The 26403-nt window shown below is 46.7% G+C and overlaps 1 protein-coding gene across 20 annotated transcripts in view; it reads right to left on the bottom strand.

Moving 5' to 3' along the window:
* STYXL1 (serine/threonine/tyrosine interacting like 1) overlaps positions 1 to 26403 on the bottom strand; it is a 70654-nt gene that overhangs the window by 17041 nt on the left and 27210 nt on the right. For 7 of the 20 annotated variants that reach the window (XM_021086296.2, XM_021086301.2, XM_021086298.2 and 4 more), the window contains 4 exons: positions 16108 to 16169; positions 12388 to 12529; positions 7714 to 7859; positions 1638 to 1783 (listed from right to left, as the gene is read on the bottom strand). In XM_021086296.2, the coding sequence (XP_020941955.2) occupies positions 1638 to 1783; positions 7714 to 7859; positions 12388 to 12529; positions 16108 to 16169 (496 nt within the window). Of the gene's footprint in view, positions 1 to 1637; positions 1784 to 7713; positions 7963 to 12387; positions 12530 to 15743; positions 15848 to 16107; positions 16170 to 23229; positions 23390 to 26403 lie in introns of all 20 variants that reach the window. The other 13 variants (XM_085016801.1, XM_085016802.1, XM_085016800.1 and 10 more) reach the window with 6 other exon arrangements.

The raw sequence follows: 26403 nt of genomic DNA, 5'->3' as shown, positions 1-26403 counted from the left end.
TCTCACAGGCTTTTTGGCTGAGGGGCTTAATTCGTTACTAGCTGTTGGCTGAAGACCTTCAGGTCCTTGGGACCTCTCCAAAGGACAGCTCACAGCACGGCAGCTGACTTCCTTCAGAGGAAGTGAGCAAGACCGAGCAAGATAGATGCCGCCGTCTTTCTAGGAGCCGATATCAGAAGCGACAGCCCTTTCTACCCACTAGTGCACAGCAGCACATCTAGGCCTCATTCAGTGCTGTGAATGGTAGGAGGTAGGAAACCCACAGAAAGAAACATGCATCCCATTTCCTTCTGCTCTCAGCGATTTCTATTGATAAGGTGGCGGTCGGCCTCCTCATGGCCCCTCTGAACGTCATGTCTAGCTTCTCTGCTTCTTTTAACATGTTCTCTCTTTCTTGGGTTTTCAGCAGTCCCACTAAGTGCCTCGATGTGGTTTCCTTTAGACTTACTGATTTTTATACAGCATTCTTTTCATTACCAGCTGCCTTAGGGAATTCTTGTGTTACCTCTATACCTTCTCTCCGAGCTGAGGTTGTTAGCTTTGATCTGGAGCTAGAGGAGGTAGGCTGTACAGTGCCGGGCCTTGGGGATCCCGTCTGGATGGGCACAGCTGGGGAGACAGGCTGACAAGTGAGGCTGTGCAGAACTTTCCTCTCTTTAAACAATGGTGAGAGAGAGAGAGAGACCCTGGCACCAAGGGAAAACTGAGGCATAACTGTTGCTATACTGAATGTCTGGGTCCTCCCCAAATTCACATATTGAAACCTAATCCCCAAAGTGATAGTCTTTGGCAGTGGGGCTCTGGGGAGGTAATGAGGTCATGAAGGTAGAAGCCCTTCTGAAAGGGATTAACACCCTGATAAAAGGGACTCTAGAGACCTTGGCCTCTTCTCCATGTGAGGACACCTCAAGAAGATGCTCCCTATGAGCCAGAAGGCAGTCCTGCATCACACACTGAACCCGCCAGGGCCTTAATCGTGGACTTCCCAGCCTCCAGACTCTAAGAAATTCTGTTGTTTAGAAGCTGCCTGTCTACGGTATTCTGTTGGAGCAGCCCAAAATGGACTAAGAGAAGGGTCACCTCTCAGAGGGCCTGAGACAGGAAAAGGGAAGTAAAACAGGATATTTTGTACCAGGATGTTAAATCTCACCAAAAGTAATACTTTCCTGGAACTTAAGTACGGGATCTCGGAGTTCCCATTGTGGCACAGCAGAAATGAATCTGACCAGGAACCATAAGGTTGCGGGTTCGATCCCCAGCCTTGCTCAGTGGGTTAAGGATCTGGCGTTCCCGTGAGCTGTGGTATAGGTTGCAGATGCGGCTCGGATCCCGCGTGGCTGTGGTGTAGGCCGGCAGCTGTAGCTCCGATTCAACTCCTAGCCTGGGAACCTCCATATGCCATGGGTGCGGCCCTAAAATGACAAAAAATAAGTACAGGATCTCGGTTAGAGGCAAAGAATTCCACAGCCATGCCAGGAACTGAACTGCAGGCCCGGACAGGAGAAAATAAGTACATACCCCACACTCCGGTGCACGCTGACTTTTAAGAACACTTTCAGCTCTGTCAATGCATGGCACGAGGAATCATGTATAAATAAACCCTATTAACCCAAAAAATCAATGGTATCTCTACTTACAATGGCCCTGTCTCCATGGAGACATTGACATGTGCTTTGATTTTCAAATCCTTCTGAATTTTAGGGTCGCAGGCTTGCCTGAAATTGCCCAAGTAGATCTTGCCTGGCACAATCTCAACAGGGTATGGCTGGAAGGCATCCAGTTCCTGAGGAGGGGAAGGAGAAAGGCCACTCTGATAATCATCCCCGGAGAAGAAGTGGCTTTTGTTTTTGTCTCGTGAAATGTGGCTCAGCAACAAGCTTAGAAAGACAAACCGGGACAAATGAGACTGAGATGTGGGCATTCAGAGACAGTGGCTTAACACCTTGCACAGGAGCTAGAGGGCGGACAGTGACACAGGACCGAGCCACAGCATCACAGTTCAGGGTGCCAAGTCAGAACACGGACAACCCACTTCTCCCCTCGCGCCTGTTTGCATTCGCCCAGGTGCGCAGAGGCTGGAATCCAATACCTGCTGGCCTGGAACTGCGTAAACCCTGGGTGTGTCTGGTCAGGGGGCGGTAGGGGACAGCCCTGTGATTATGCTTGGAGGCCACTCGAGAACCTAACACCTTAAAAAACAACGCAAAACTACTCAGCAGAAGCCTGCTTGCCGTTAGGAAATAAATTCTGATGAAATTCTGAGGTAGAACAGGACAGCACTTAAATGAAAGCTTTTGTGAAGTGATGATAAGAAAATGTTTGGTTTCTTTGAAAAACAAAAAAAAAAAACAAAGAGAAGGAATTTTTTCTACACTTCCCAAAGTGTGTTGTAAGAAACACGGGTTGCTCACAATGCACTGTGAAAAGAGGGCTCAGAGAACCAAGAATATATGAGAAGTAGCACTTGCGGTATCCTCTGTCAGAAGCTCCTATATGTACGTTAGCAATAAAAGCTTGAAGGCGGCCAGCAGTAAAGAAATCCGCTAACTACAGCCGCTATGGATAACAGTGTGGAGGGGCCTAAAAAATTAGAAACAGGGGTTCCCGTCGTGACTCAGCGGAAAGGAATCTGACTAGCACCCATGAGGACGCAGGTTCAATCCCTGGCCTCCCTCAGTGGGTTAAGGATGCAGCATTGCCGTGAGCTATGGTATAGGTCGCAGGCGTGGCTCGGATCCTGTGTTGCTGTGGCTGTGACATAGGCCAGCAGCTGCAGCTCTGATTCAAGCCCTAGCCTGGGAAGCTCCTAGCCTAGGTGTGACCCTAAAAAGACCAAAAAGAAAAACAAAAAATGAAAAACAAAGCTACCATTTGATCTAGCAATCCCACTTTGCGGTATGTGCCCAAAGGAAATGAAATCACCATCTTGAAGACATACCAGCAGCCCCCATGAGCATTTGAGCATTATTTACCCAAGACAAAGAAACGACTGTGTCCACCCATGGGTGAATAAGGAAAACATATATACGTCACATGTATATACAACGGAAAACTGTTCAGCCCTAAAAAGAAGGAAATCCTGTCATTTGTGACCACATGAATGGACCTGGAGGCCGCTATGCTGAAAGGAACGAGTCAGAGAGAGAAAAACAACTATTCCATGCTTTCTCTCTTCTGCGGAATCGAAGCAAGCCAAACTTTCAGAAACAGAAACTAGAGTGGAGGTGGCCAGGGGCTCTAGGGGTGGGGGAAGCGTGGACATGTCGGTCAAGGTTATAAACTTCCACGGAGTTCCCGTCGTGGCGCCATGGTTAATGAACCCGACTAGTATCCATGAGGACACGGGTTCAATTCCTGGCCTCGCTCAGTGGGTTATGGATCCCGTGTTTCCGTGAGCTGTGGTGAAGGTCGCAGAGGCGGCTCGGATCCCGCGTGGCTGTGGCTCTGGTGTAGGCCGGGGGCTACAGCTCGGATTCGACCCCTAGCCTGGGAACTTCCATATGCTGCAGGTGTGGCCCTTAAAAAAAAATATGACAAAAATCAAAGTCATTTTTGAAAATCTTCCAGATATAAGGCAAATACTTTTCAGAGATCTAATGTACTGCCTGGTGACTGCAGTTAACAACAGCACAGTGTGACATACTTGAAAATTGCCAAGAGAACGTCGATCTCAAAAGTCCTCATCCTACAGAAACACATGCAGTGGTGACTGTGTGAGACAACCGATGTGTTCATCTTACGGTAAAGCTTTCGCAATATACGTGTGTATCAAATCATTGTGTTGGACCCCTGAAATTTACACAATGGTATGGGTCAATTATCTACCAGTAAAGCTTGGGGGGGGGGATTACTATATCTGATTGTTCCAAGGGGAAATTATTAGAGCCCCCATCTAGGGGCTAGAAACAATTATCATCGAATAGTAAGACTAATTTTATAAACAAGTTGGCAAAGAGCCAGAAAAGCATGACCGTCTAAGACGGCCCTCAAACTTGGCCTCGAGGCAACTGACAGCTGTGCACACTTCCCTCGTGGTCCTTTGGGCGACCTCTTGTAGCTCACATGTTTCTCATCACACCGTGGCTACGCATTTGCCATTGGCACGGATTGAAAACTTACTTGCGAGACACAGCAAAAATAAAACCTAGGCATAAACTCCAAAGAAGAAAAGAAATCCATGAACATTGTGTAAACTGCTGTTTCTAAGATGATTTGTTTAGAGACCCCTCTTTTCCGTCACCTTTCCATGGGAAATGCTGACCTATGTGATTTCAAAGGTCCAGTCAGTTCTAAAATGTCTCTGGCTCCAAGTCTCACTCAGAAATAACACTTAAGTACCTCAAGCAGCTTTTCAGAGCCTTCTGATCTCAGCACAACTCCCCTCCGGGTGAACCGACCACAAGCCCACCAAAATGTCAGCCTCCAAAGCCCCTATCAGTGAGCCAATCCTCAAGTTTGTGAAAGAGACACAGGGCCCTTCTACATGCAGGCCAGCCCACCCTTGCAGGGGTGACCCAAAGTGCTGCCCAGAATTCGGGCTGACCCTACCCAGGACACCCCGCTTGCTGCAGCCAAATGAAAACCTACTGGTGTCATTTGGAAAATCTCACTCAATATCCAACACAAATCTGTCAACTCTCTTCCTGATGCTTTCAAGCCAGCTTCCTTTCCTGTGGTTGTAGGGGCTTCCGGGGCAGGGCGAGGGGACGATGAGGGTGTGGCATGGATGCAAACATGCCGTGCCATTACAGCCAGCGCCTGTTCATTCTACACGACACGATTTTGACAACTGCACCAACAAATGTAAAAGAAGTAGGTATCTCACATTAACATGTCCAGACTGAGCCCACTGCCTCCCCCCACAATGCCTCCTCTTCCTGTGTCCCCATCTCAATAAGCCACACCACTGGCCACCTCTCATCTGCACCGAAACCATGGCTATTCCTCCCTTGCCCAAGCCCTCCCGTGTCTCATCAATGCCACTTGCTACGTACTTCTCAAATCTGTCCTCTTCTTTCCTCTCCATCCCTGCCTCCTAGCAGGTCTCCCCAGACCCCCGCCCCACCCCGGCCCCATTGATCCATGCTCCACTCCGCCATCAGAATCCATCTTTCTAGAGGGTGATCTAAGCAGGTGCCCCTCTCCGAACTTAAAGCGACTCAGTGGCTCACCATCGTCTCTTTCTCGTGCGGTCTTCACACATGCTTTAGCCACGGAACCCCTTTGCTCAAAGTGATATCTTATTTAAGAGACGCCACATCTAAAACAGGAAATTAGAAGTCACTCTGTCTAAAGGAGAGGGGCAGTCTCAGAGCCCAGATTCTGTGCTGCCATCCGCCTTGTGGAAGGATGCCCTGGGGTAGCAGTAGAGACACTGCTGCTTTACATTGTGTCAGAACAGTAAGGCAGTGGGGTCTGCATTTTTGCCCCTGAACTAGTCGCCAAGGTCCCAAAGCAGGAAGAGGCAAATACTAGGAACATACATTCTAAAGAGGGCCACAGGTAATCAAAATAGAACTCACCCTCCAGGCTCTGCCAGATACCACAAGCCGCCACCCTATCCCTCTTCCCCAGTCTGCTTAAGAAGCAGGGAGCAAGGACAAGTGTCAGGTGCGTACACATGTCAAAACTGACCAAACTGTACACTTTAAGTATGTACATTTCGTCTTGGGCCAATTCCACCTTATTAAAGCTATAAAAGAAGAAAGAAAGGGGTAGGAGTGGGTTAAGAATCCAACAGCAAGGACTGGGGTTGTTGGGGTGGCGTGGGTTTGATCCTTGGCCCAGGCACAGTGGGTTAAAGGCTCTGGCATTGCTACAGCTCCAACCTATGCTTGGATTCAATCCCAGGCCTGGGAACTTCCATATGCCGTGAGTGTGGCCAAAACAAAGTCGGGGTCGGGGGAAGAGGAGTTATCAGTATGTGCTATTTGCTGATCTTCCTCTCATCACTGCAAAGCCAGCAAGGGGCTCCCCTAGGAGCAAGGAGCAGTGCCTGGCAGGACAGGGAGACTGGGTACACCTGCTGAGCTGAACATCACAGCTCAGTGGGAAAAGGGGAGGTGGTCCTTTGGGGAGCTTGACATGAATACCCAGCATGTGGGCACAGGTAAGACCCCAGACACGGGTCCCTGCCTTTGCACACAGGCTGGCTGGAGCAGTGGCGCCAGCAAGGCTGGGGAGAGGCCTCCCTCCCCACCGTCATACTCCCCTGTGACTCCTTCTGGGATTCAGGTGAGGAAATGTGGATGAGGTAGGAAATCAGGAGCTGCCAAGGGAAGGGAATCGGGGGACCTCCCGGCAAGAATTCTTGGCTGGTTCGCTCTGAAGACTCCTCAGTAACAGACTCGGCCCCCTGAAGAGGCCCCAAAAAAGCCAGCAGCAAAGGCCATCAGCAGCACACAGAACCAGGCTGGGCCAGCGTGAGAGGAAGGCACTTCCCTACCACTGACAAGCAGCCAGGCACACTGGGCCCCCAGCACCAAAGGGCCAGCCCCAGAAGAGGGGGAGCGAGATGTCCATGAAGCCATCGCACGTCCTGCCCCCAGCCCCCGTCCCGCCCCAGCCCCCAGCAAACGGAAAGCTACCCAGCTGCAGCGGAAGCAGAGGCGATCTGACTCAGGTTGGAATGTTATGCTCGCCTAGCTTGTACTGGACTGATGGGTTTCCCCCCCCACCGCCTTTTAAAAAAGTTGTTTCAAAAATACACAAAAACAGAGAGAAGAATTTAACAAACCCCTGGATCTATCATCTCTCTGCAAACATTATCAACCAGTGGCCCGTTTTGTCTCATCTATACCCCTAACTTTCCAATCCACCCTAGATTATTTTGAAGGAAATTCCAGACGTCATATCATTTTAATTATAATTACTTCATTATGTATCTCAAAGATAGGGACTTGTTTTATTTTTCTAAACATAGCCATAATAATGTCATCACAACCTAAAAATATATAATCATTCCTTACTCTCATCAAATTCCAGTTCATCAGCATGTTTCCCCAATTGTTTTAGAATACGACCAGACTGAGATTCTTCGTAACTCAAAGTGGCCGGATTTAAGTATGGGATTTGCCCATGACGTCGCCAAGGGCAGGAAGGAGAGCACCACTGAAGGCAGTTGTTGGAAGCACTGAAACCTGGGCAGGTTCACATTGCTGTATATTCAGACTCTTCAAGAAACCAGATCCCAGGGACCAGCCCCCGCCCAGCCCTGCCTTACTCGCCCTCAGGCAGTTCCCTTAAGGTTTGGCTCCAGGAAGTAAGCGCCCCTCTGGGCTCCAGACACGTGGTCATCCCTTGGCCACACCTTGTCACAACCCTTGTCTCTCCTGCAAGACAAAGGACTCCTCACCCCCAGCTGAGGAATTGCTGCCTCACCCCTAGGTGGAGTTTGTGGGACCAGGCAGCTAAGAATGGAATCACGATGCCCAGCCCAGGTAACTTTGACCCAGATCCTTGCCCTCTGAACCGGCCTGCTCTCTGAAATGCCACTCTGGCTTCTGCCTGACGCTGGTGATTACAAAGTCGTCATACTGGTCTGGACCTCCTGGCTGCCCCAAGTTCACTCCCAGGCCACCTCTGACATCTCTTGCATCTTTTTCACAGTGTCTGTCTCTTCTGCTCCTTCTCCAACACTGCTCCCCACCCGTGGGTCCCCAGGGGAAGGCCGTGCTCCCGTTGAGCCTGCCTGTGCTCAGCCCCCTGCCTTACCTGTGGCATCCAGATGCTCTTCTGCGTCCGGAAGAAGTGATACATGGCTGAGAAGCACTCATAGCCTCCTCTCAGGATATGGACGGGGTGGCGGGTGAGGTGGGTCAGGGCTCTGCCGCACTCAAGGGCCGCTCCGAGCACCACTCCTAAGAGCAGAGACCAAAGAGATGACGGTCCCCTGGGTGCTCTCTGTTTGCCTAAAGGTCCAGGGCACAGGCGCTCCATCCTGAAAAGCAATTCTCTAGGAAGCTGAGGTGAATATAAATAGAGATGAATGTTACCATTAAAATGTAAAAAGCAAAGACACATGCACCCGCACGTTCACTGCAGCACTATTCACAATAGCCAAGACATGGAAACAACCTACCTGTCCATCGACAGATGACTGGATTAAGATGTGGTACATATACACAATGGAATACTACTCGGCCATAAAAAAGAACAAAATAATGCCATTTGCAGCAACATGGGCAGAATTAGAGACTCTCATATTAAGTAAGTCAGAAAGAGAAAGACAAATACCATATGACATCACTTATATCTCGAATCTAATATATGACACTAATGAACCTTTCCACAGAAAAGAAAATCGTGGACTTGGAGGACTGACTTGTGATTGCCAAGGGGGAGGGGAAGGGACTGGGAATTTGGGGTTAATAGATGCAAACTACTGCCTTTGGAATGGATAAGCAATGAGATCCAACTGTGTAGCACTGGGAACTATGTCTAGCCACTTATGATGGAGCATGATAATGTGAGAAAAAAGAATGTATACATGTATGTATAACTGGGTCACCCTGCTGTACAGTAGGAAATTGACAGAACACTGTAAACCAGCTATAATTGAAAAAATTAAAATCATTATAAATAAAATTTTAAAAGTGGGAGTTCCTGTCATGGGGCAGCAGAAACGGATCCAACAAGGAACCATGAGGTTGCAAGTTAGATCCCTGGCCTCACTCAGCGGGTTAAGGATCTGGTGTTGCCGTGAGTTGTGGTGTAGGTCACAGACATGGCTCGGGTCCCACATTGCTGTGGCTGTGGTGTAGGCTGGCAGCTGCAACTCCGATCCGACCCCTAGCCCGGGAACTACGATATGCCATAGGTGCAGCCCTAAAAAGCAAATAAAGTAAAATAAAATTTAAAAAGCAATTCACCACATAAGCTGATCTTTTTCTGTCAACGCTGAGATTTCATATTTTATTTCATATTTTTTCAAGGAAAAACATAAGGGAAATATGTATGCATATGTAAAATATGTACTACATGCCAGATAATTTTTCTATTTAAAGTATATAAATTAATATTGTTAATATATTCAGCTATGTAACCATCACTGCAACCAATTTCAGAACATTTTAATCACCCCTAAAAGAAGTCATGTACCAGTTAAAAGGTTTCATTCCTCATATCTTCCCCCAAACACCCAGCTCTAGGCAACCACTAATCTAATTTCTATGGACACCTCATAGAAATGGAATTATACCATATGTAGCATTTTGTGTCTGGCTTCTTTCATTGAGCATAATGTTTTCAAAGTTCATTTATCTTACAGCAAATATCAGCACTCCATTCTTTTTCATAGCTGAGTAATATTCCATTGTGTGGCTCTCCACCTTTTGTTTATCCATGTGTTGATGAACATTTTGTAGCTATTATGAATAATGCTGCTGTGAAGATCCATGTGCAAGGTTTTGTGTGCATGTGTTTAACTTTTCTTGTATGTACACTGGGGACAAAGAATGTATCAGTGAACAGAGGATGCTGCAGCCATCAATCCATCAGCCACCGCAACTGCCCCTGACTGTGCCCAGAGGGGATTCAGGATGGAGAATAGCAGGATACTGGCTCTGGATGGCTGAGGTGCATATCAAAGAAAGATTGCAATGAGCCCAGACCCTTGCATCTCCCCATACATAGAAAAGCACTAGTTCATTAACTTGAGATGTCTGGTTTTCTTAATTAACAGTAACCTTTTGATGTTCTGACTACCTGTTTTCTGTTGCAAAACTCTTATATACCCGGGCTCCTCCGTTACCTCTTCGGAGCCGTCCCTCCGAGCTGAGAGGCTGCCTCCTGGGCTTCAGTCCTCATATCGTCACCAAATAAAACATCATTCTCAACTTTTAAATTGTGCTTTCGCCCTCCCCCGCAAGGAGGAAACACCTAGGAGAACTGCTAGACCATATGTAACAATGCTCAACTTTTTCAGGAAGCACCAAACCATTTCCCCCCTTTTTACATTCCGACCAGCAGTGTATGAGGTTCCAATTTCTCCACATCCTCATCAACACTTGTTATTACCTGCCTTTTCGGTGATGGCCATTCTAATGGGTGGGAAGGGATACCTCATTCTGACTTTGACATCTGTTTAATCTTAACTGCCTCCCTCAATCTGCAGAACCACTATTAGACTGTACGCAAATTAGATCTGTGTGACAGGATAGAAGAAAAGGTGCCTCGAGGGGGCAAACTATACGTGTGTGATTCGGGGGTTTTGCTGTTCTGTGGCTGTGATTTCTTCCTGAGTGAGGATGAGGGCTCCATAACACTAAAGGGAGGGAGGGAGTATAAAGGGTAGAGGGGGTGTCTTTATCAACTACTCTTTCCAAGGATATCCAGGTCCAGGCTACAATCCGAGGATTGCAGGTGGGAGTCCAACAGGATGAGCTTAGGGAAGAGGGGACAAGATCCTGGCTAAGGACCTCCTACGGAGACTGGTTTAATGCAAGGTGGAAGCCTAGCACCACCTAGTGGCCACTGGTGTGAATGCCCAGCCCATGGAACACCATTCCCACATGTTAGTCTTACAGTCACAAAGAGCAGGGTGCAGTGGGGTGGGGGACTGGGCGGAGAATGCAGCAGAGCAGATTAGAACTGACCATGTTCCAGCTCAAGGCTGGAGTGATTGCACTGTTCTCTAGCATCACCATCCAGGACTTAGGAGACCAGACAGAGCTGAAGTGCCTGGGTTTGAATTTTAGCCCCACCACTTACTAGTGTGGTGGTTTAAAAAAATTCTCCCCCTGGAGTTCCCGTCAAGGCATTGCTGTGGCTGTGGCTGACAGCTACAGCTCCGATTAGACCCCTAGCCTGGGAACCTCCATATGCCACGGGTATGGCCCTAAAAAGATAAAAGACAAAAATAAATAAATTCTCCGCACAAATTCTTTCAAATGCCTCCCTTTAAAAGGTTGAGTTTAGGGGTTCCTGTTGTGGCTCAGTGAGTCAAGAACCAGACTAGTATCCCTGAGGATGTGGGTTCGATCCCTGGCTTCGTTCAGTGGGATCTGGCATTGCTGTGGCTGTGGTGTAGGTCGGCAGCTGCAGCTCCGATTAGACCCCTAGCCTGGGAACCTCCATGTGCCATGGGTGCAGCCCAAAAAAGCAATCAATCAATCAATCAATCAATCAAAGGTTGAGTTTAGTTCCCCTCTCCTTGAGGACAGCTACATTTGGTGACTTGCTTCTAGTGAACAGAATGTGGTGAGAGTGACAGTTAAAGTCCCAAGACCAGTTTGTAAAAGGTTCTTGGGGAGTTCCCAGCATCGCTCAGCATATTAGGAACCCAACATAGTGTCGGTGAGGATGAGGGTTCCATCCCTGGCCTCGATCAGTGGGTTAAGGATCCGGCATTGCTGTGAGCTATGGTTTAGGTCACAGATGCAGCTTGGATCCTGCGTTGCTGTTGCTGTGGCTGTGGTGTCAAGCAGCAGCTATAGCTCTGATTCAACCCCTCGCCTGGGAATGTGCATATGCTGCAGGTGCAGCCCTAAAAAGAAAAAAAAAATGGCCCATGGCTTTCCTGCTCTCTTTCTCAGATCACTCGCTCTGGAGGAAACCAGCTCCCCTGTCGTGAGATCATCTGAGCATCTGGTCCAGGCGACGAGGATCTGAGGACTTCTGGCTGTTGCCATGTGAGTGACTCATCTCGGAGGGACCATCCTGGCCCAGTCACATCTTCACAGGACAACGTGGACAGACACTGTACTAGGAATGTCCAACAAAGCTGCTCTTGAATCCCACAGAAACCAAGAGATAATTCAGGTTTCTGGTATTCAACAATTGAGTTTTGGGATAATTGGTTACACAGCAATAGATACCCAAGGTCCCGCACCTGGGGGATGAGTTGAGTCACTTCACCTTCCTGGACCCCAGTCTCATCTTGAAATGGGGACGCGACCTCTCAGGAAACAGGCCTCCCAGCCTTTCATGCTTCTACGCGTCCTCTGAACAAAGGCACCGGCTTTTCCAGGAGCTCGCATAACCAACAGCGTTGGATGAGAGACACAGTTTCTCCCCACAGAGCCAAGGGCAGTAAGGCCTTGTGCGCTTTTGCGAACCAAGATTCAGGCCCCCTAAGCGCCGAGTTCTCCGATAATACCTCCCACTGCATACAGGCTACTTTTACTGCTCTGAGAAATAAACAAAAAGCCTCTGTTTGTCTCTGACTCAGGAGCCCCACGTCTTTTGCCAGCATCCATGGAACCACGGCGGGCTCCCTCATCAGCTGGCAAGGAAGGAAAAAGGCCAGACCCTTCCCAGTTCTTAACACTGCCAGGCTCATAGGGTCGTTCTGTGGTTGGCAGGAGGAGGACCAGGGGGAGTTCCTGGCATGTGGTGAAAGTGCTCACTAACTTAACTAGTGTTCTGGCTGCTACTGGCAAAACCTACCTCCGTTGTCATCGTCAGTGTTGTCATCATCACTGTTGTTTTTCAAGATAATCTCCAGCGAGCTGGTGTTGTTATCATAGACCACACAGTATTTCACACACTCCAGATCCACAGACTCCGGGATAAGATATTCACCTGCTCGCTAAAGAAACCACAAGAGAAGCCTGTTGGCAGGTGGGCCCATGCCCCCTGTGCCCCAGCACCGGGAGGAGCTGGGGGTACGATGGTGCCTGTTTCCTTGACTACACACAGCCATGGAAGCACTGCCAGGGGACCAGAGAGTCTGCTAAATTCCAAGGATCTTCCACACCCGTATCCCCTCCTGGGGAGAGCCGCACAGCTGACTGGACCAGAGATAAGTGTCTGAACAAAGAGCAGTGGTCTGCTGGCAGCAGGGCTGTGAGGTGCCCTGGCACCAGGGCTCTGAGAGCCATCATGGCCACCTGAACTAAAAATTACATCCTCTTTCTGGGGAAGAGTGTTGGTGATGGGGACTGCATCCAAAATCTGCCATAAAAAGGGCAGTAAGCAGAAGGCTTGAACACAAAGAAGTCATAAGTGAGCAGGTGTGATGAGGCAGAGTGTCCACTCAAATGGAAGCTCAGTGACAGCAGGAACTTTTGTCCATTTATAGCCACTGATGTATCCTGAGCTTCTAAAACAGTGCCTGGCACCCAGTAGGACATAAATATGGTTAAAAGAAGGACTGGGGAGTTCCCGTTGTGGCTCAGCGGGCTAAAAATCCAACTAGTATCCATGAGGATGTGGATTCGATTCCTGGCCTCACTCGGTGGGTTAAGGATCCAGGGTGGCCGTGAGCTGTGGTGTAGGTCACAGGAGTGGCTCAGATCCCACATTGCTGTGGCCACAGCGTGGGCTGGCAGCTGGCTCTAGCTCTGATTTGACCCCTACCTTGGGAGCATCGATATGCTGTGAGTACAGCCCTAAAAAAAGATAATAATAATAATAATAATAAGATGATGGCCTGAGCAAACAAGAGCCATAGGTCAAGAGGAGGAGCTGGGGAGTGGCCGAGTCATCCTGGTGGGCCACCAGGGCAGGAACAGCAGGTGCCATCTGCCAAGAATGTGAAGGCCTCTCCCAGCCCCACGATGGCCCTGGACCCCAAAGGGACACTCAGAGGTGAGTCTTCTCTAGTTTTCCACACTTCCCGAAAACCCCTGCTACTCGGGAGAACCTGAACCTGACTCTGTCCCTTGTGGTCTGAGCTGGCTGTCACAGAGGCCCTGACAGGGGGCCTTCGGGTGGGACAGGACAAGTGCACACCTACTGCGCTTCAGGGCAGAGCGGTAAGGTCTATGGGGGTACAGGCCAGGGATGTTCCCCAGGCCCATGGGGAGAGAAATCCTATCCGTCTGAAGGAACTGGCAGGCAGCGGGTGCTCAGAGGGCGAGCAGGATGTCACTGGGTGATAGTGAGCCGAGAGGCCTGGATGTGCAGAAGAACGTGAGCAAAAAGGCAAAGTGGGATCAGCCCCAGAGGCCTGAGCAGGTGGGAGAGCCGGGGCTGGACAGTTCTCCAGTCGTTCCTCGAGGGCTCCCCTTGCACGTACACTGGCCTAGGCTCTGGCACACAGAGATTCAAAACAAAGGGAAAAAAGAGACGTGAAAGGCCTGGGTTGGCCCGGAGGTCTCGGAAGGGCCACGTGGGGGAGGGGGCATTTGGGATGAGACCGTGAGAGCAGGCAGAAATTCGCCAGATGGACAGAGGCTGGGGGAGTGAGGCAGGCAGAGGAATAGGTATCAGTCATTCATTGTTTAGTCAACAAATAGTTACGGAGCACCCACCAGACGCCAGGGACCAGACTGAGCACCCAGGATACAATGGAGAACAAAGCATTCTTTGTTCCTGGGTCCCAGACAGCAGTGTGTCCTGGGGACCACACATGCTGTCATTTCCTAGACTGTAAGAGAACACTGGTTGTGCAAGATGCACCACCAATTTCACAGTGGCCGTGACCAGGAGCATCCACAGAAGGAATGTGCTGCCACATAACAAGAGTTCAAGCAGGGAGGGAGCAACCAGCCCTGGGAAGACCCGAACTCTAGCACCCAGGCCTCCCTCCCGGGTGCTGCTCCTTCTGTGTTCCCTGCACGCTGGCTTCGCCTTCTCAGACCACTTTGTCCTGAAGCCTGAGTCACAGCCACCAGCGATGCTCAGAGTCCCATCCTCCAAACTCCACCAGCAGAACAGAAGGAGCCACTTTCTCGAAATCTAATTCTGACTTGTTATTTGCTTCCCAGGCCTATCCCATGGGTCTGGATCCTCTTCTGGGAAAGAACCAGTAGACCCCCTGGTGTGAGCAGAGAGAGGAGGCATTCCCCTCTGAAAAGCGGGGGTTCCCAGCAGAAAAGATGCTGACCACATTCACTTTGGGTGGTGGGGGAGGGACTGCCACTAGAAGGGGCAGATCAATCGTCAGATATATTCCAACTTTAGAAGAGTTAAAACATGAGGCTATATGCGCGTCTTAGAACCCAGGACACGGGACAGGGCAAGGTCGTGGCGTCCAGGGAGAGTGGAAGCAGGCCGGACCCAGATCCTTGAGGGCTGTGAACCCTGACTTGAGGGCTGTGTGTCCTGCTGGGGCTGGGCTTCCCCGAGGCCTGTAGTCCACTGGCCAGAAAAGAGGGGAGGGGAGGCCTGAGGTGTCAGCCTGGCTGAGGGGTTCTGAGGAGCTGAAGCCAGGAGAACACCTCCTTTCCAGAGCTGGGGGTGCTGCCAGAATCAAAGGTACATGCGGATGAGAGGAGCGAGTCAGAAACTGAAGGTCTAACATCACTCGGGGCTCTGAATACGCACGAAAGGCCACGAAAGGCCTGAAATGGAGACAAAGAGCAAGAGTGTGAGCTGGAAAACTGAAAATCCAGGGAGGAGAAAAGCAGACGACAAAGAGGCACTAGGGCAGGGCAAGGGCAGGGTCCCGGCAAGCTTACCCCAGACACACCCCGGGGCAGGGAGCCACTCCGGCCAGTGCTGTGTGGGGAGGCACCCCAGGAGGAGCACACAGCCCTGGGAACTGGGGAGTTTGGGGGACAAAATTTTGGAAGTAAAACTGATGAGACAGGCAACGGCATATGGAAAACCAAACCCGTAAGCATGGGGCAATCTCTGAGCAAGAAAGCGCACTGACGGTCAGATACACCAGAGCAGAGGAGTGGTTCTCATCAGGCACCAGCAGGAGAACAGGAAGCCGAACCCAAACAGGGAAGAAACCAGGGGAGCCAAGGAGAACTTGGAAGCCAAGAGCAGAGAGTGTGGTCAGGGCTGCAGGGGTCAGAGGGGCCCAAAGAGGAAGACTCCCCATGGGGCCCTCACAGCAGGCTTCTACTCACTCTGCGGCTGTCTGTCCCCTGAGCACCACAGAAGCTCCGAGATGCAGGAACAAGAAATTAAGAGCAGCTTGTATTCTACTGTATCCCCGGGTCTGGAACACTGCCTGGCAGTCAGGGAATTAAATCAGTGTGATTTGCTCAAGGAAGCTGTTCACCATGACTGGGGTAGGTGGGGGGCACCTCAGGAAGTGCATGTGGCAGTGGAGGAGACCCCCTTTGTGGGTGCGTAGGGGCAATCCTGCCTCTGCTGCCCACAGTATCCAGTCGTCGGTGCCGCCTCCTGGACCTCGGATAAAACTGCCCATTCTTCCCACGTTCCGGTAAGGTAGCGAGTCTGCCCCAGACCCTGACTTTGCCCATATACCTTCTTCACGAGAAGGGCTGTCATCACGTGGCTTTCATCATACTCCCCTTTGGTCCGCACGTCTGGAAAAGAAAAGTATTTTGCAAAGGAACACACGACAAAACCACCCAGAGTCCTTACAGCAACAACTTAGCCTATCTTTGTTTGGCAGTTCAGCCATAGTTGCGGTCAGTTTAAAATTCAAGCTATCCTGTCCTAGGCGTGTAGCTGTCCTGTCCTAGGCGTGTAGCTGTCCTGTCCTAGGCTGCCACGCAACTCCCCTGCCCCAGCAAACCCACACCCACACATCCTCTTAAGCAATAGCGAGACTCTGCATCTATGATTTGGGGGAGTTCTCTCTGAGGTCCAAAGAAGCAGGGAAAGGAGAAATCAAAGCCAGAATGGCCACATAAAAATACCCTCCTGAATTTTAGACCCAAATCTAGACTCTAGAACCTAGGAATTGAGGTTTTAACGCTCCTGCTGGGTCAGAAGGTATAGTGTTGATGTCCTCAAAGTCGGGAAGAACATGGAATATCAATCCTAAAAAGGACTGTTACGCATAAGTCTTAAGGACCGTTATCCAAATTACACAAAGAATTCTTAAAATTCAACAAGAAAAAAAAAATCCAAATTTTTTTTGGCTATACCCCCTGCATGTGGAAGTTCCCATGCCAGGGAGTGAACCTGCATAGCAACCCAAGCCACTGCAGTGACAACACTGGATCCTGAACCTGCTGTGCCACAAGGGAACTCCAATCCAATTTTAAAATGGGCAAAAGATATACACATACCATATCAAAGAGATACAGATGGCAATGCTATAAAATTGGGATGTGACGATCATTGTACAACTACAAATAAAACTTACGGAGTTGAGGAAAAGATCTACAGATGGCAAATCAGCATATGAGAAGATGCTCCACGTCACATGTCATCAAGGAAATATAAATTGAAATAAGTTACCACTGCACAGCCGTTTGCGTGGCAAAACTCCAAGACAGAGACCACATCAAATGCTGGTGGCGAGGATGTAGAGCCATGTGACCTGTCGTTTGTTCACGATGGAAATGCAAAATGGTACAGCCACTTGGGAAGACAGTTTGGCCATTTCTAATAAAACTACATATGCTCTTAACAGCAACTGCAATTGTGCTCCTGGTATTTACCCAAATGAGTTGAAAACGAATAGCCGTTCCCACTGTGGCACAGGGGGTTAAAGGATCTGGTGTTGCCACAGCTGCAGGACAGGTTGTAGCTGTGGCTCCGATTCATTCCCTGGCCCAGGAACTTCCATATGCTGTGGGTGCACCCATAAAAATACTAATTGATTTAGTTCTTAAAAAAGAAAATGAATGACCACAGATGCTTATAACAGCTTTTTCATAAGTGCCAAGACTTGAAAGCAGCCAAGATGTCCCTAAGGAGGTGAATGGATAAATAAACCATGGTATATCCAAACAATGGAATTTAGTGAGACCAAAAAAAAAAAAAAAAAAAAAAAGAGAGAGAGAGAGAGAGAGCTATCAAGTCCTACCAAGTCATGAAAAGATATGGAGGAGGAGAGTTAAGCGCATATATAAGTGACGGAAGCCAATCTGAAAAGCCTTCATGTTGTACGGTTCCCACTATATGACATTCTAGAAAAGACAAAACAATGCAGAGAGTAAAAAGATCCGTGGCTGCCAGGGGTTAGTGGCTAGGAAGCGTGAATAAGCAGAGCATACAGGATTTTTAGGTCAGGGAAAGTATTCTGTATGGTATTATAATGATAGACACATGTCCTTATGTATTTGTCAAAACTCAGAGAATGTACATGGACCCTAATGCAAACTGCGGGCTTTGGGGGATAATGATGTTTACCAGTGTAGGTTCACCAAAAGTAACAAACAGGCTCTCTAGGATGGGATGCTGATAGATGGGGGGCGGGGGCTGTACCAATTCGGGGTCAGGGGCTGTACAGGAACTCTCCATATTTTATGGTCAATTTTACTGTGAACCTAAAACTTCTCTAAAAAATAAAGTCTGTTTTGTTTTTGTTTTTTTCTTTTCACGGCCACACCTGAGGTCTATAGAGGGTCCCAGGCTAGGAGCAGAATCAGAGTCATAGCCACTGGCCTACAGCCACAGCAACACTGGATGATCTGAGCTGCAGCTGAAACCTACACTGCAGCTTGCAGCCGGCGGCAACATGGGAGCCTTAACCCACTGAGCAAGGCCAGGGATTGAACCTGCATCCTCATGGATACTAGTCGGGTCCTTAACCCACTGAACCACAATGGGAACTCCTAAAACCTATTTTTTAAAAAAAGACATAGGAAAGCACTAACCACCAAAGAAAACATTGATAAGTCTAATCCTATTAAAATTAAGAACTTCTCTTTCCATCAAAATTCAACGTTCAGAAAGTAAAAGGGCAAAGCCAGAGACTAAGAGAGAAATGATCTCTAGTACAACCAACTAACAAAATCTTGTATCCAGAATTTATAAAGACCTTATCAATCAATGGGGGAAGGAAACATCCCATCTGAAGATCTCTTTATCTGAAGACGTGGGGATTACAAGACATCTTTAGAAAGACCACGTCCCTAGGCCTGACTCCACCCCTTTAAAGTGCCCACCTGAGATAACTCAAGGCTGCCCAAGGACCCACTGCGTGTTCCAGCTGACACCTGAAGGTAGGCCCCTGTCTCCCAGCCTCTGTGGAGGCTAAGAGCCTCACTTGGATAAGCAGCAGTTCGCAACCCCCCTTGGGTTTTACACGGTCCAACTCCCATCCCCTCTTGGTAGGTTTTTACTTCCCTGACTCTGAGCCTCACTCACCCCCCCTCCCCCTCCCCCACTCTCCCTTTAAAAGGCCCCCATCGCTGGTGTGCAAACTGAAGTGGAGCTCTCTGCCCTGTTGCAACAGTCTACTACCACTTCAACTCTGTCCTCACCACTGCAACTAGTGTCTGGCTTTGTTTATTTAACACTATGTAACAATAAAAATGAACAAACTACAGGATGGCTACAGACTCCAACATAAGCGAATCTGAATCATAAGTCTTGAGCAAAGGAAGTCAGACACATGGTCTATGTGGGGTAAAAACAGGTGAAACTACTTGTATAGTACATTGTAAACATAGATGTAAAAATCTGAAATGACTAAGAAGCCAAGTCTAACAATGTGCACAAAAAAAAGTATATCACGGAGTTCCCATCGTGGCTCAGTGGAAACAAATCTGACTAGCATCCATGAGGACGAAGATTCGATCCCTGGCCTCGCTCCATGGGTTAAGAATCCAGTGTTGCTGTGAGCTATGGTGTAGGTTGCAGATGTAGCTCGGATCTGGTGTTGCTATGGCTGTGGTGTCGGCCAGCAGCTATAGCTCTGATTCAACTCCTAGCCTGGGAACCTCCATATACTGTGGGTGTGGCCCTAAAAAAAAAAAAAGACTAAAATAATAATAATATATCATGATATAGTAGGAACTATGTCATACTAGATTAAGAAAATTTTTAATTCATATCATGAAAAAAAGTTCTCAGTAAGTTAGGTATATATGGTAACTTCTTTAACCTGATGGGTAAATTACTAAATATTTATAGCAAGTATCATACCAATTGATAAAGTGAGAAACTAGATAAGATGCTCACTATCACTGTAACAGAGAAGAACAAACCTGATTCCATATTGGATCTATCCCTTTATCTCTAACCTTTGTGTTCTGTTGCCTGTGCTTAGTCATGCTGGCTATACACCTTTGTAAAGGAATGTTCCCTGAAATGTACATGGTAGCCCTTTCTTAAGGTTCTCTCAGGCTTGACCCCCTCGCCTTTAAGGATAAAAGGGGCCTGAATTTTAACTCGGATAGGATAATTCTTTGGGACGCTAGTCCACCATGTTCTTGGTCTGCTGGCTTTCTGAATAAAGTTACTACTCCTTGACCCAGCACTTTATCTCTTGATTTATTGGCCTGTCATGCAGCAAGCAGTACATGCTTGGACTTAGTAACACCACTGTCCCTTTTGAACACTGTGATGAAGGGCAAAGGGCATAGGAAGGTAGCGAGATAAGAAAAAAATAAGTGTGCAAGAATTGAAACAGAAGAAACAAAACTTGTTATAAGCAGGGAAACAATTGTCTACACAGAAAATCCAAGAGGATCGCAAATAATTAGAATTAGTAAAAGAGCCTATCAAGGTTGCTAGATACAAATATATTTTAAAAATCAGTAATAGACTGAAAGTAGAGAAAAAAGATAATGTTTCCAAAGAGAAAAAGGCTTGTAGTATTGCAAATCAACAGCAGAGACTAAAGAGATGGGTGTTCATACAGGCAATTATTCGGAAAAATCTTATGAAACCAAGAAAAGCTACAGGAATATATAAGCTGAAGCCCATTCCTCAAAAAATCCTGTGAATGATGAAGAACTGGGACAAAAAATAAAAAGAAGGTATAAAGCCAATTCAAAAATAGTCATCAGTGTCAAAGGATGATAGCAAAGTAAAGGAGAATAAAAAACATAACTGTATGAAGTACCATAATAAAAACTCTGAACTGTAAATCAATTTTTAAAAGGAAAACTAGTGGAGTACTCTTGTGACACAGAGGGTTAAGGATGTGACTGTCGCTGCAGTGGCCAGGCCACTGCTGTGGCATAGGTTCGATCCCTGGCCTGGGAATTTTAAATAATAAAAATAAAACTACTAGAGCTCATCAATGAATTTGGTAAGGCTGCAGGATACAAAATTAATACACAGAAATCTCTTGCATTTCTAGACACTAACAATGAAAGATCAGAAAAAGAAATTAAGGAAGTAACTCCATTTACCACTTCATCAAAAAAAATAAAAACCTAGGAATAAACCTACCTAAGGAGGCAAAAGACCTGTACTCTGAAAACTGTAAGATGCTGATGAAAGAAATCTAAGACGATACAAACAGATGGAAAGATACACCATGTTCTTGGGCTGGAAGAATCAATATTGTCAAAATGACTATATTGCCCAAGGCAATCTACAGATTCAATGCAATCCCTGTCAAATTAACAACATAATTTTTCACAGAACTAGAACAAAAAATTTTTACATTTGTATGGGAACACGAAAGACCCCAAATAGCCAAAGCAATCCTAAGAAAGAAAAATGGAGCTAGAAGAATCAAGCTCCCTGGTTTCAGACTATACTACAAAGCTACAGTAATCAAAACACTATGGTACTGGCACAAAAACAGAAATATAATTCAATGGAAGAGGATAGAAAGCCCCCTCCCAAAAAAATCCCCACACATCTAAGGTCAATTAATCTACAGCAAAGGAGGTAAGAATATACAATGGAGAAAAGACAGTCTCTTCTGTAACAGGTGCTGGGAAAACTGGACAGCTTCACATAAAAGAACGAAATTAGAACATTCTCTAACACCATACACAAAAAATAATCTCAAAATGGATTTTAAAGACCTAAATTTAAGAGTAGATACTATAAAACACTTAGAGGAAAACTTTAGGCAGAACATTCTTTGACATAAATCACAGCAATATTTTTTTGGACCTATCTCCTAGAGTAATGAAAATAAAAACAAAAATAAACAAACGGAGCCTAATTAAACTTACAAGCTTTTGCACAGCAAAGGAACCTAAACAAAATGAAAAGATAACCCACAGAAAGGGAGAAAATATTTGTGAACAAAGCAACTGACAAGGAATTAAATTTCCAAAATAACCAAACAGTTCATATAGCTCAATATCAAAAAAACAAGCAATCCAATAAAAAATTGAGATGTAAATAGACACATTTCCAAAGAAGACATGCAGAAAATCAAAAAACACATTGCTAATTATTAGAGAAATGCACATCAAAACTACAATGATGCATCACCTCACATGGGTCAGAATGGTCATCATTAGTCTATAAACAGAAGTTCTCCTGTGGCACAGCAGGTTAAGGATCCAGTGTTGTTACTGCAGTGGCTTGGATCACTGCTGCGGCGCAGGTTCAATCCCTGGCCCGGGAAATTCCACATGTCATGGGTGCAGCCAAAAAAAAAAAAAAAGTCTACAAACAATAAATGCTACAGTGAGTGTGTAGAAAAAGGGACCCCTCCTACCCTGTTGGTCAGGATGTAAATTGGCACAATCACTATGGAAAACACTATGGAAGTTTCTTAAAAAACTAAAAATAGGAGTTCCTGTCTCGGCGCAGCAGAAACAAATCCAACTAGGAATCATGAGGTTGTGGGATTAAGGATCCAGCATTGCCATGAGATGCGGTATAGGTCAAAGACGTGGCTCAGATCCAGTGTTGCTGTGGCTGTGGTGTAGGCTGGTGGCTACAGCTCCGATTGGACCCCTAGCCTGGGAACCTCCATATGCCAAAGGAGAGGCCCAAGAAATGGCAAAAAAAATAAAGATTTGAGCATAAATACCTATAAGAGCAATACAGACCTCATATATTGACTTAGAGGGAGAAAATACCTCTAGACATTTGAGATAAACGCACACAACTGCATCGTGTACTAGCTAATGTTCCTAAGTGAACATGCAAAGAACTCTATAGCTAATTTTTGTTATATATAATTTTTCTACAATAAGGAATATACAACTTGGACAAAAATAAAATAAAATAAAAGCAACAAGACTGCCGGTGGGAGGGGCCTGCTAGGGTGAAACCAACTTCTCCCATTGATCTTCTTCTCCACATGGGGCCTATTCCCAAAAGTCTCCTTCCCAAAAAGATAATCAAGAGGAAAAATCTGACATGCAGAGTTAATCGAAGAGGACGTGCAGGTGCACAGGATCTCTTACCACCAACACCACTGCTGCCAAAGGAAAACTTAAAAGGAGTCAAAAAACCAAAAATTACTCTCCAAAGGGAAGGAAATAGGCTCCCCTTCAGAAAGTAGAAGCAGCAGGGGCAGATAAGAGTCTAGCTGGTTTTGCTGCCTGTGCATATGGTATTTTTATCCTCTGAACAAAACCAGTGAATATGCCAGAGGTTGAACTTCCAGATGGTTAACATCAGGCTGACACTATGCTCTGTCAAACAGGAAATGATCAAAACACAATAGACGAACTCCCGGGTAAAAACTCAGAAGTTGGAGAACCAATTACACCACTGCTTCTCTCCCACCAACAGAAAAATATGGAGCAGTGTCCAAACCTGCACTGGCATCACCTCCTGTTACCATGACAACAGAGGAGTCTCAAGAAATGATGAAGATGCATGCATCCACATTCATGATGGGGTGACCGAAGTGAGAACACGTCAGAGGGTAGCGATGATGCTGGACTGAACGGGACTCAGCCGGTGGCACAAGAAACTAGCAGGGAAAATGCAAAGAGGTCTTGGCAGTCTAAGGGGCTGAGGGAGATTTTGATGGTATCTTCTGTATTCCTTCTTTTAGAAAAGAAAAAGATCACAGCAAACATTTCCATCACCCTTTGTTATCGTACACTTTCTTGGAAAAGCAGCTACAGGGAAGAGTAATTAAACTGTGGACAAGGCTTCAGTTCTTTGTAAAATCTATCCCATTTTATGTTTCTTCACAGCAAAAGACAACCTTTTATTTTGAAAACTGCTTTGTTTCCGATAGTGATTTTTATTTTTAAAATTAAAAAATTGATTTTTTTGGCAGGGCCCACAGCATTCAGAAGCTCCTGGGCCAGGGATTGAACCCAAGCCACAGCTGTAACGGCAGTGACAACACCAGATTCTTCTTTTCTTTCTTTTTTTTTTGGTCTTTTTGGCATTTCTTGGGCCGCTCCCGTGGCATATGGAGGTTCCCAGGCTAGGGGTCGAATCGGAGCTGTAGCCACCAGCCTATGCCAGAGCCACAGCAAAGCAGGATCCGAGCCACGTCTGCAACCTACACCATAGCTCACGGCAATGCCGGATCGTTAACCCACTGAGCAAGGGCAGGGATCGAACCCACAACCTCATGGTTCCTAGTCGGATTCGTTAACCACTGCGCCACAACGGGAACTCCAACACCAGATTCTTAACCCCACTGAGACATGAGGGAACTCCCTAATGTTGATTTTTAAGCGATTCTCTTTTCCTTAGGATTTTATGTATACCTGTTGATTGTTGTATAAATGTTAGCAAATCCAAGAGAGTTAGCATACTAAACCAGCAGATGCCTAATCTGTTAGCGTGGTAGGGCCCTCCCAGAACAAAGGGAAGGCAGCGTGGCATAACCAGCATCTGTGTGTGTCCGTAACTCTGTGGCAGCAAGACATAATCAGTATCCATGTGCAACTTTGTAACACAGACCATCCAACCAGACCTTACAGAACATGTGTTACCTTATAAGGGGGACAAAGGGATCAAAGTGTAAAAGAAAAAAATAACAGAATAGATAAGACAGCACCCCGCTGCATGTTGGGGTTCAGCCTTTGGATATGAATCCACTGAGCCAGTGCCGGCATGAATAAACACTGATTCCTGGCAAATAGCCTCAGAGTCCCGTCTCTCTGTAGGAGAATCCTCCAACATTAGTTCATGTGTTTAATTGAGATAAGAAGGCCAAGCAGATGTAGTATCATTCTATGCCTTGTGCAGCTACAAGTTGTCAGGTTTTCATTTTATCTTATTCTCAGCTCCTTGTTTAGCTCTATTAAAAATCGGCATACTTAATAGCAAATTATGTGAAGAATTTACCTACTTGATATAAATTTACCACTCCAAAAAACGTGAGATGATAACAGACATTTAAGTTGAAGTCAATGTTCCCCAAACTGAGAAATAGAGATCCGATCGAAATCAAAAAGACGTCGTTAGGACTGCAGCCCCAGAAACGTGATTCAAAGAGCACTAGAATTGTGTTCCACCAGATTACAAAATGGGGGAGGCTTAAAAGGGGCAAAGACAGACACAAAAAACCTCACAAGGTTACACACACCGATTGTCAAGAACTAGGATTGGAACTAGGGTATGAGTTCTTGTTAAGCAAGGACTGATTGGGGATTAAGATAATTACACAGCTTTTGTTGGGGGACGAAGAGCCTGGGCTTTGACACTAAAGTTGCAGCTAGTAGCTGCTAGCAAATGCTGTTCTGAAAATGGCTGATAGTGTCCTTAAGTTTTACACAGTTCAGAAAACTCAAGTTCTCAGTGATGCAGGAACATGTCTGAAGCCATATCCACAATGGCTGCCCAGCTCCATTTGGATGCCTGAACCACAGTTACTCTGTTTCGGTTTTTGGATGATCTTAAATATGCCATCAAAAAGTTTTCCCAACAATTGACACCGTTTATCAGTCCGGGCATTGAATTCCTGAAATTTGATCAGTATTTCTTATTTGGGGATGCATACAAACAGTGATTCTGGTGTGTTTTTGTTGTTGCTGCTGCTGCTGCCGCTGCTGCTTTAATGACTTAAGATGTTGCACCCTGCTGTAGTTTGAACCTATGCAGCTTTTTCTAGAAATAACATTTGTGTCGAACTGTAACACTTTATACCAATGTTTATTTTGGGCTCTCTGGAGGAATGAAGAGAGGATTATGTTGTCTCTGCTGCAATTGTGTTTTGCGGAATATTAGCCTGTGCAAGTTTGAGCGACAAAACTTATAAATTCAATCCATATGAAGTAGGAAGTAGATGGGCCCCTGGACTAAACACCTGGAGTTTGTCTGGCTGAGCAAATTGGAGCTTGCCTCCCCTGACATTTCAGAGAGAAAGTTAATGGCAGGAGCAGAGAGGAGCTAAGCTCTGCTGGAGTAAAGAGGTAAAATGACCCCATCTTTTATTTTCAAGGTCAAGGAGACCTCCCTGACTGTACACGCACAGAAAAGTTCCTGGGGGGGGGGTCAAAAAGGGGAGGTACTGACCCACAATATGTCCTGTCAACACCCCAGAGACCCCCACACTGGAATCCACTTTGCTAAATGATGCACACACATATTGGGGAGGGCCTTAAAGTCAGATCAGATCTGGGAATGAAGCAAGATGACTGGCTGGCAGAAGCAAAGACCTGGAAAAACTGGCGCCGGATAAAAGATTTATCAACAGCAAAAAAGCCAACCACCCAATGGAAAAATGGGCCAAAGACCTGAAGAGACTGTTCTCCAAGGAAGATATACAGACAACAAACACATGAAAAAATGCTCAACATCCCTGATTATTAGAGAAATGCAAATCGAAACTACCATGAGATACCACCTCACACCAGTCAGAATGGCCATCATTAATAATTCAAAAATAACAAGTGCTAGAGGGGGTGTGGTGAAAAGGGAACCAGCCTGCACTGTTGGTGGGAATGTAAGCTGGTACAGCCACTATGGAGAACAGTTTGGAAGTACCTTAGAAATCTATACCTAGAACTACCATATGAC

The sequence above is a fragment of the Sus scrofa genome, chromosome 3, assembly GCF_054392235.1.
Source record: "Sus scrofa isolate SSC_HxYL_T2T_F1_AM1 chromosome 3, Sscrofa_HxYL_maternal_Yorkshire_Landrace_v2.0, whole genome shotgun sequence".
NCBI lineage: Eukaryota > Metazoa > Chordata > Mammalia > Artiodactyla > Suidae > Sus > Sus scrofa.
Note: the sequence above shows the minus strand (reverse complement) of the source record. Positions and strands in the feature narration are given on the sequence as shown.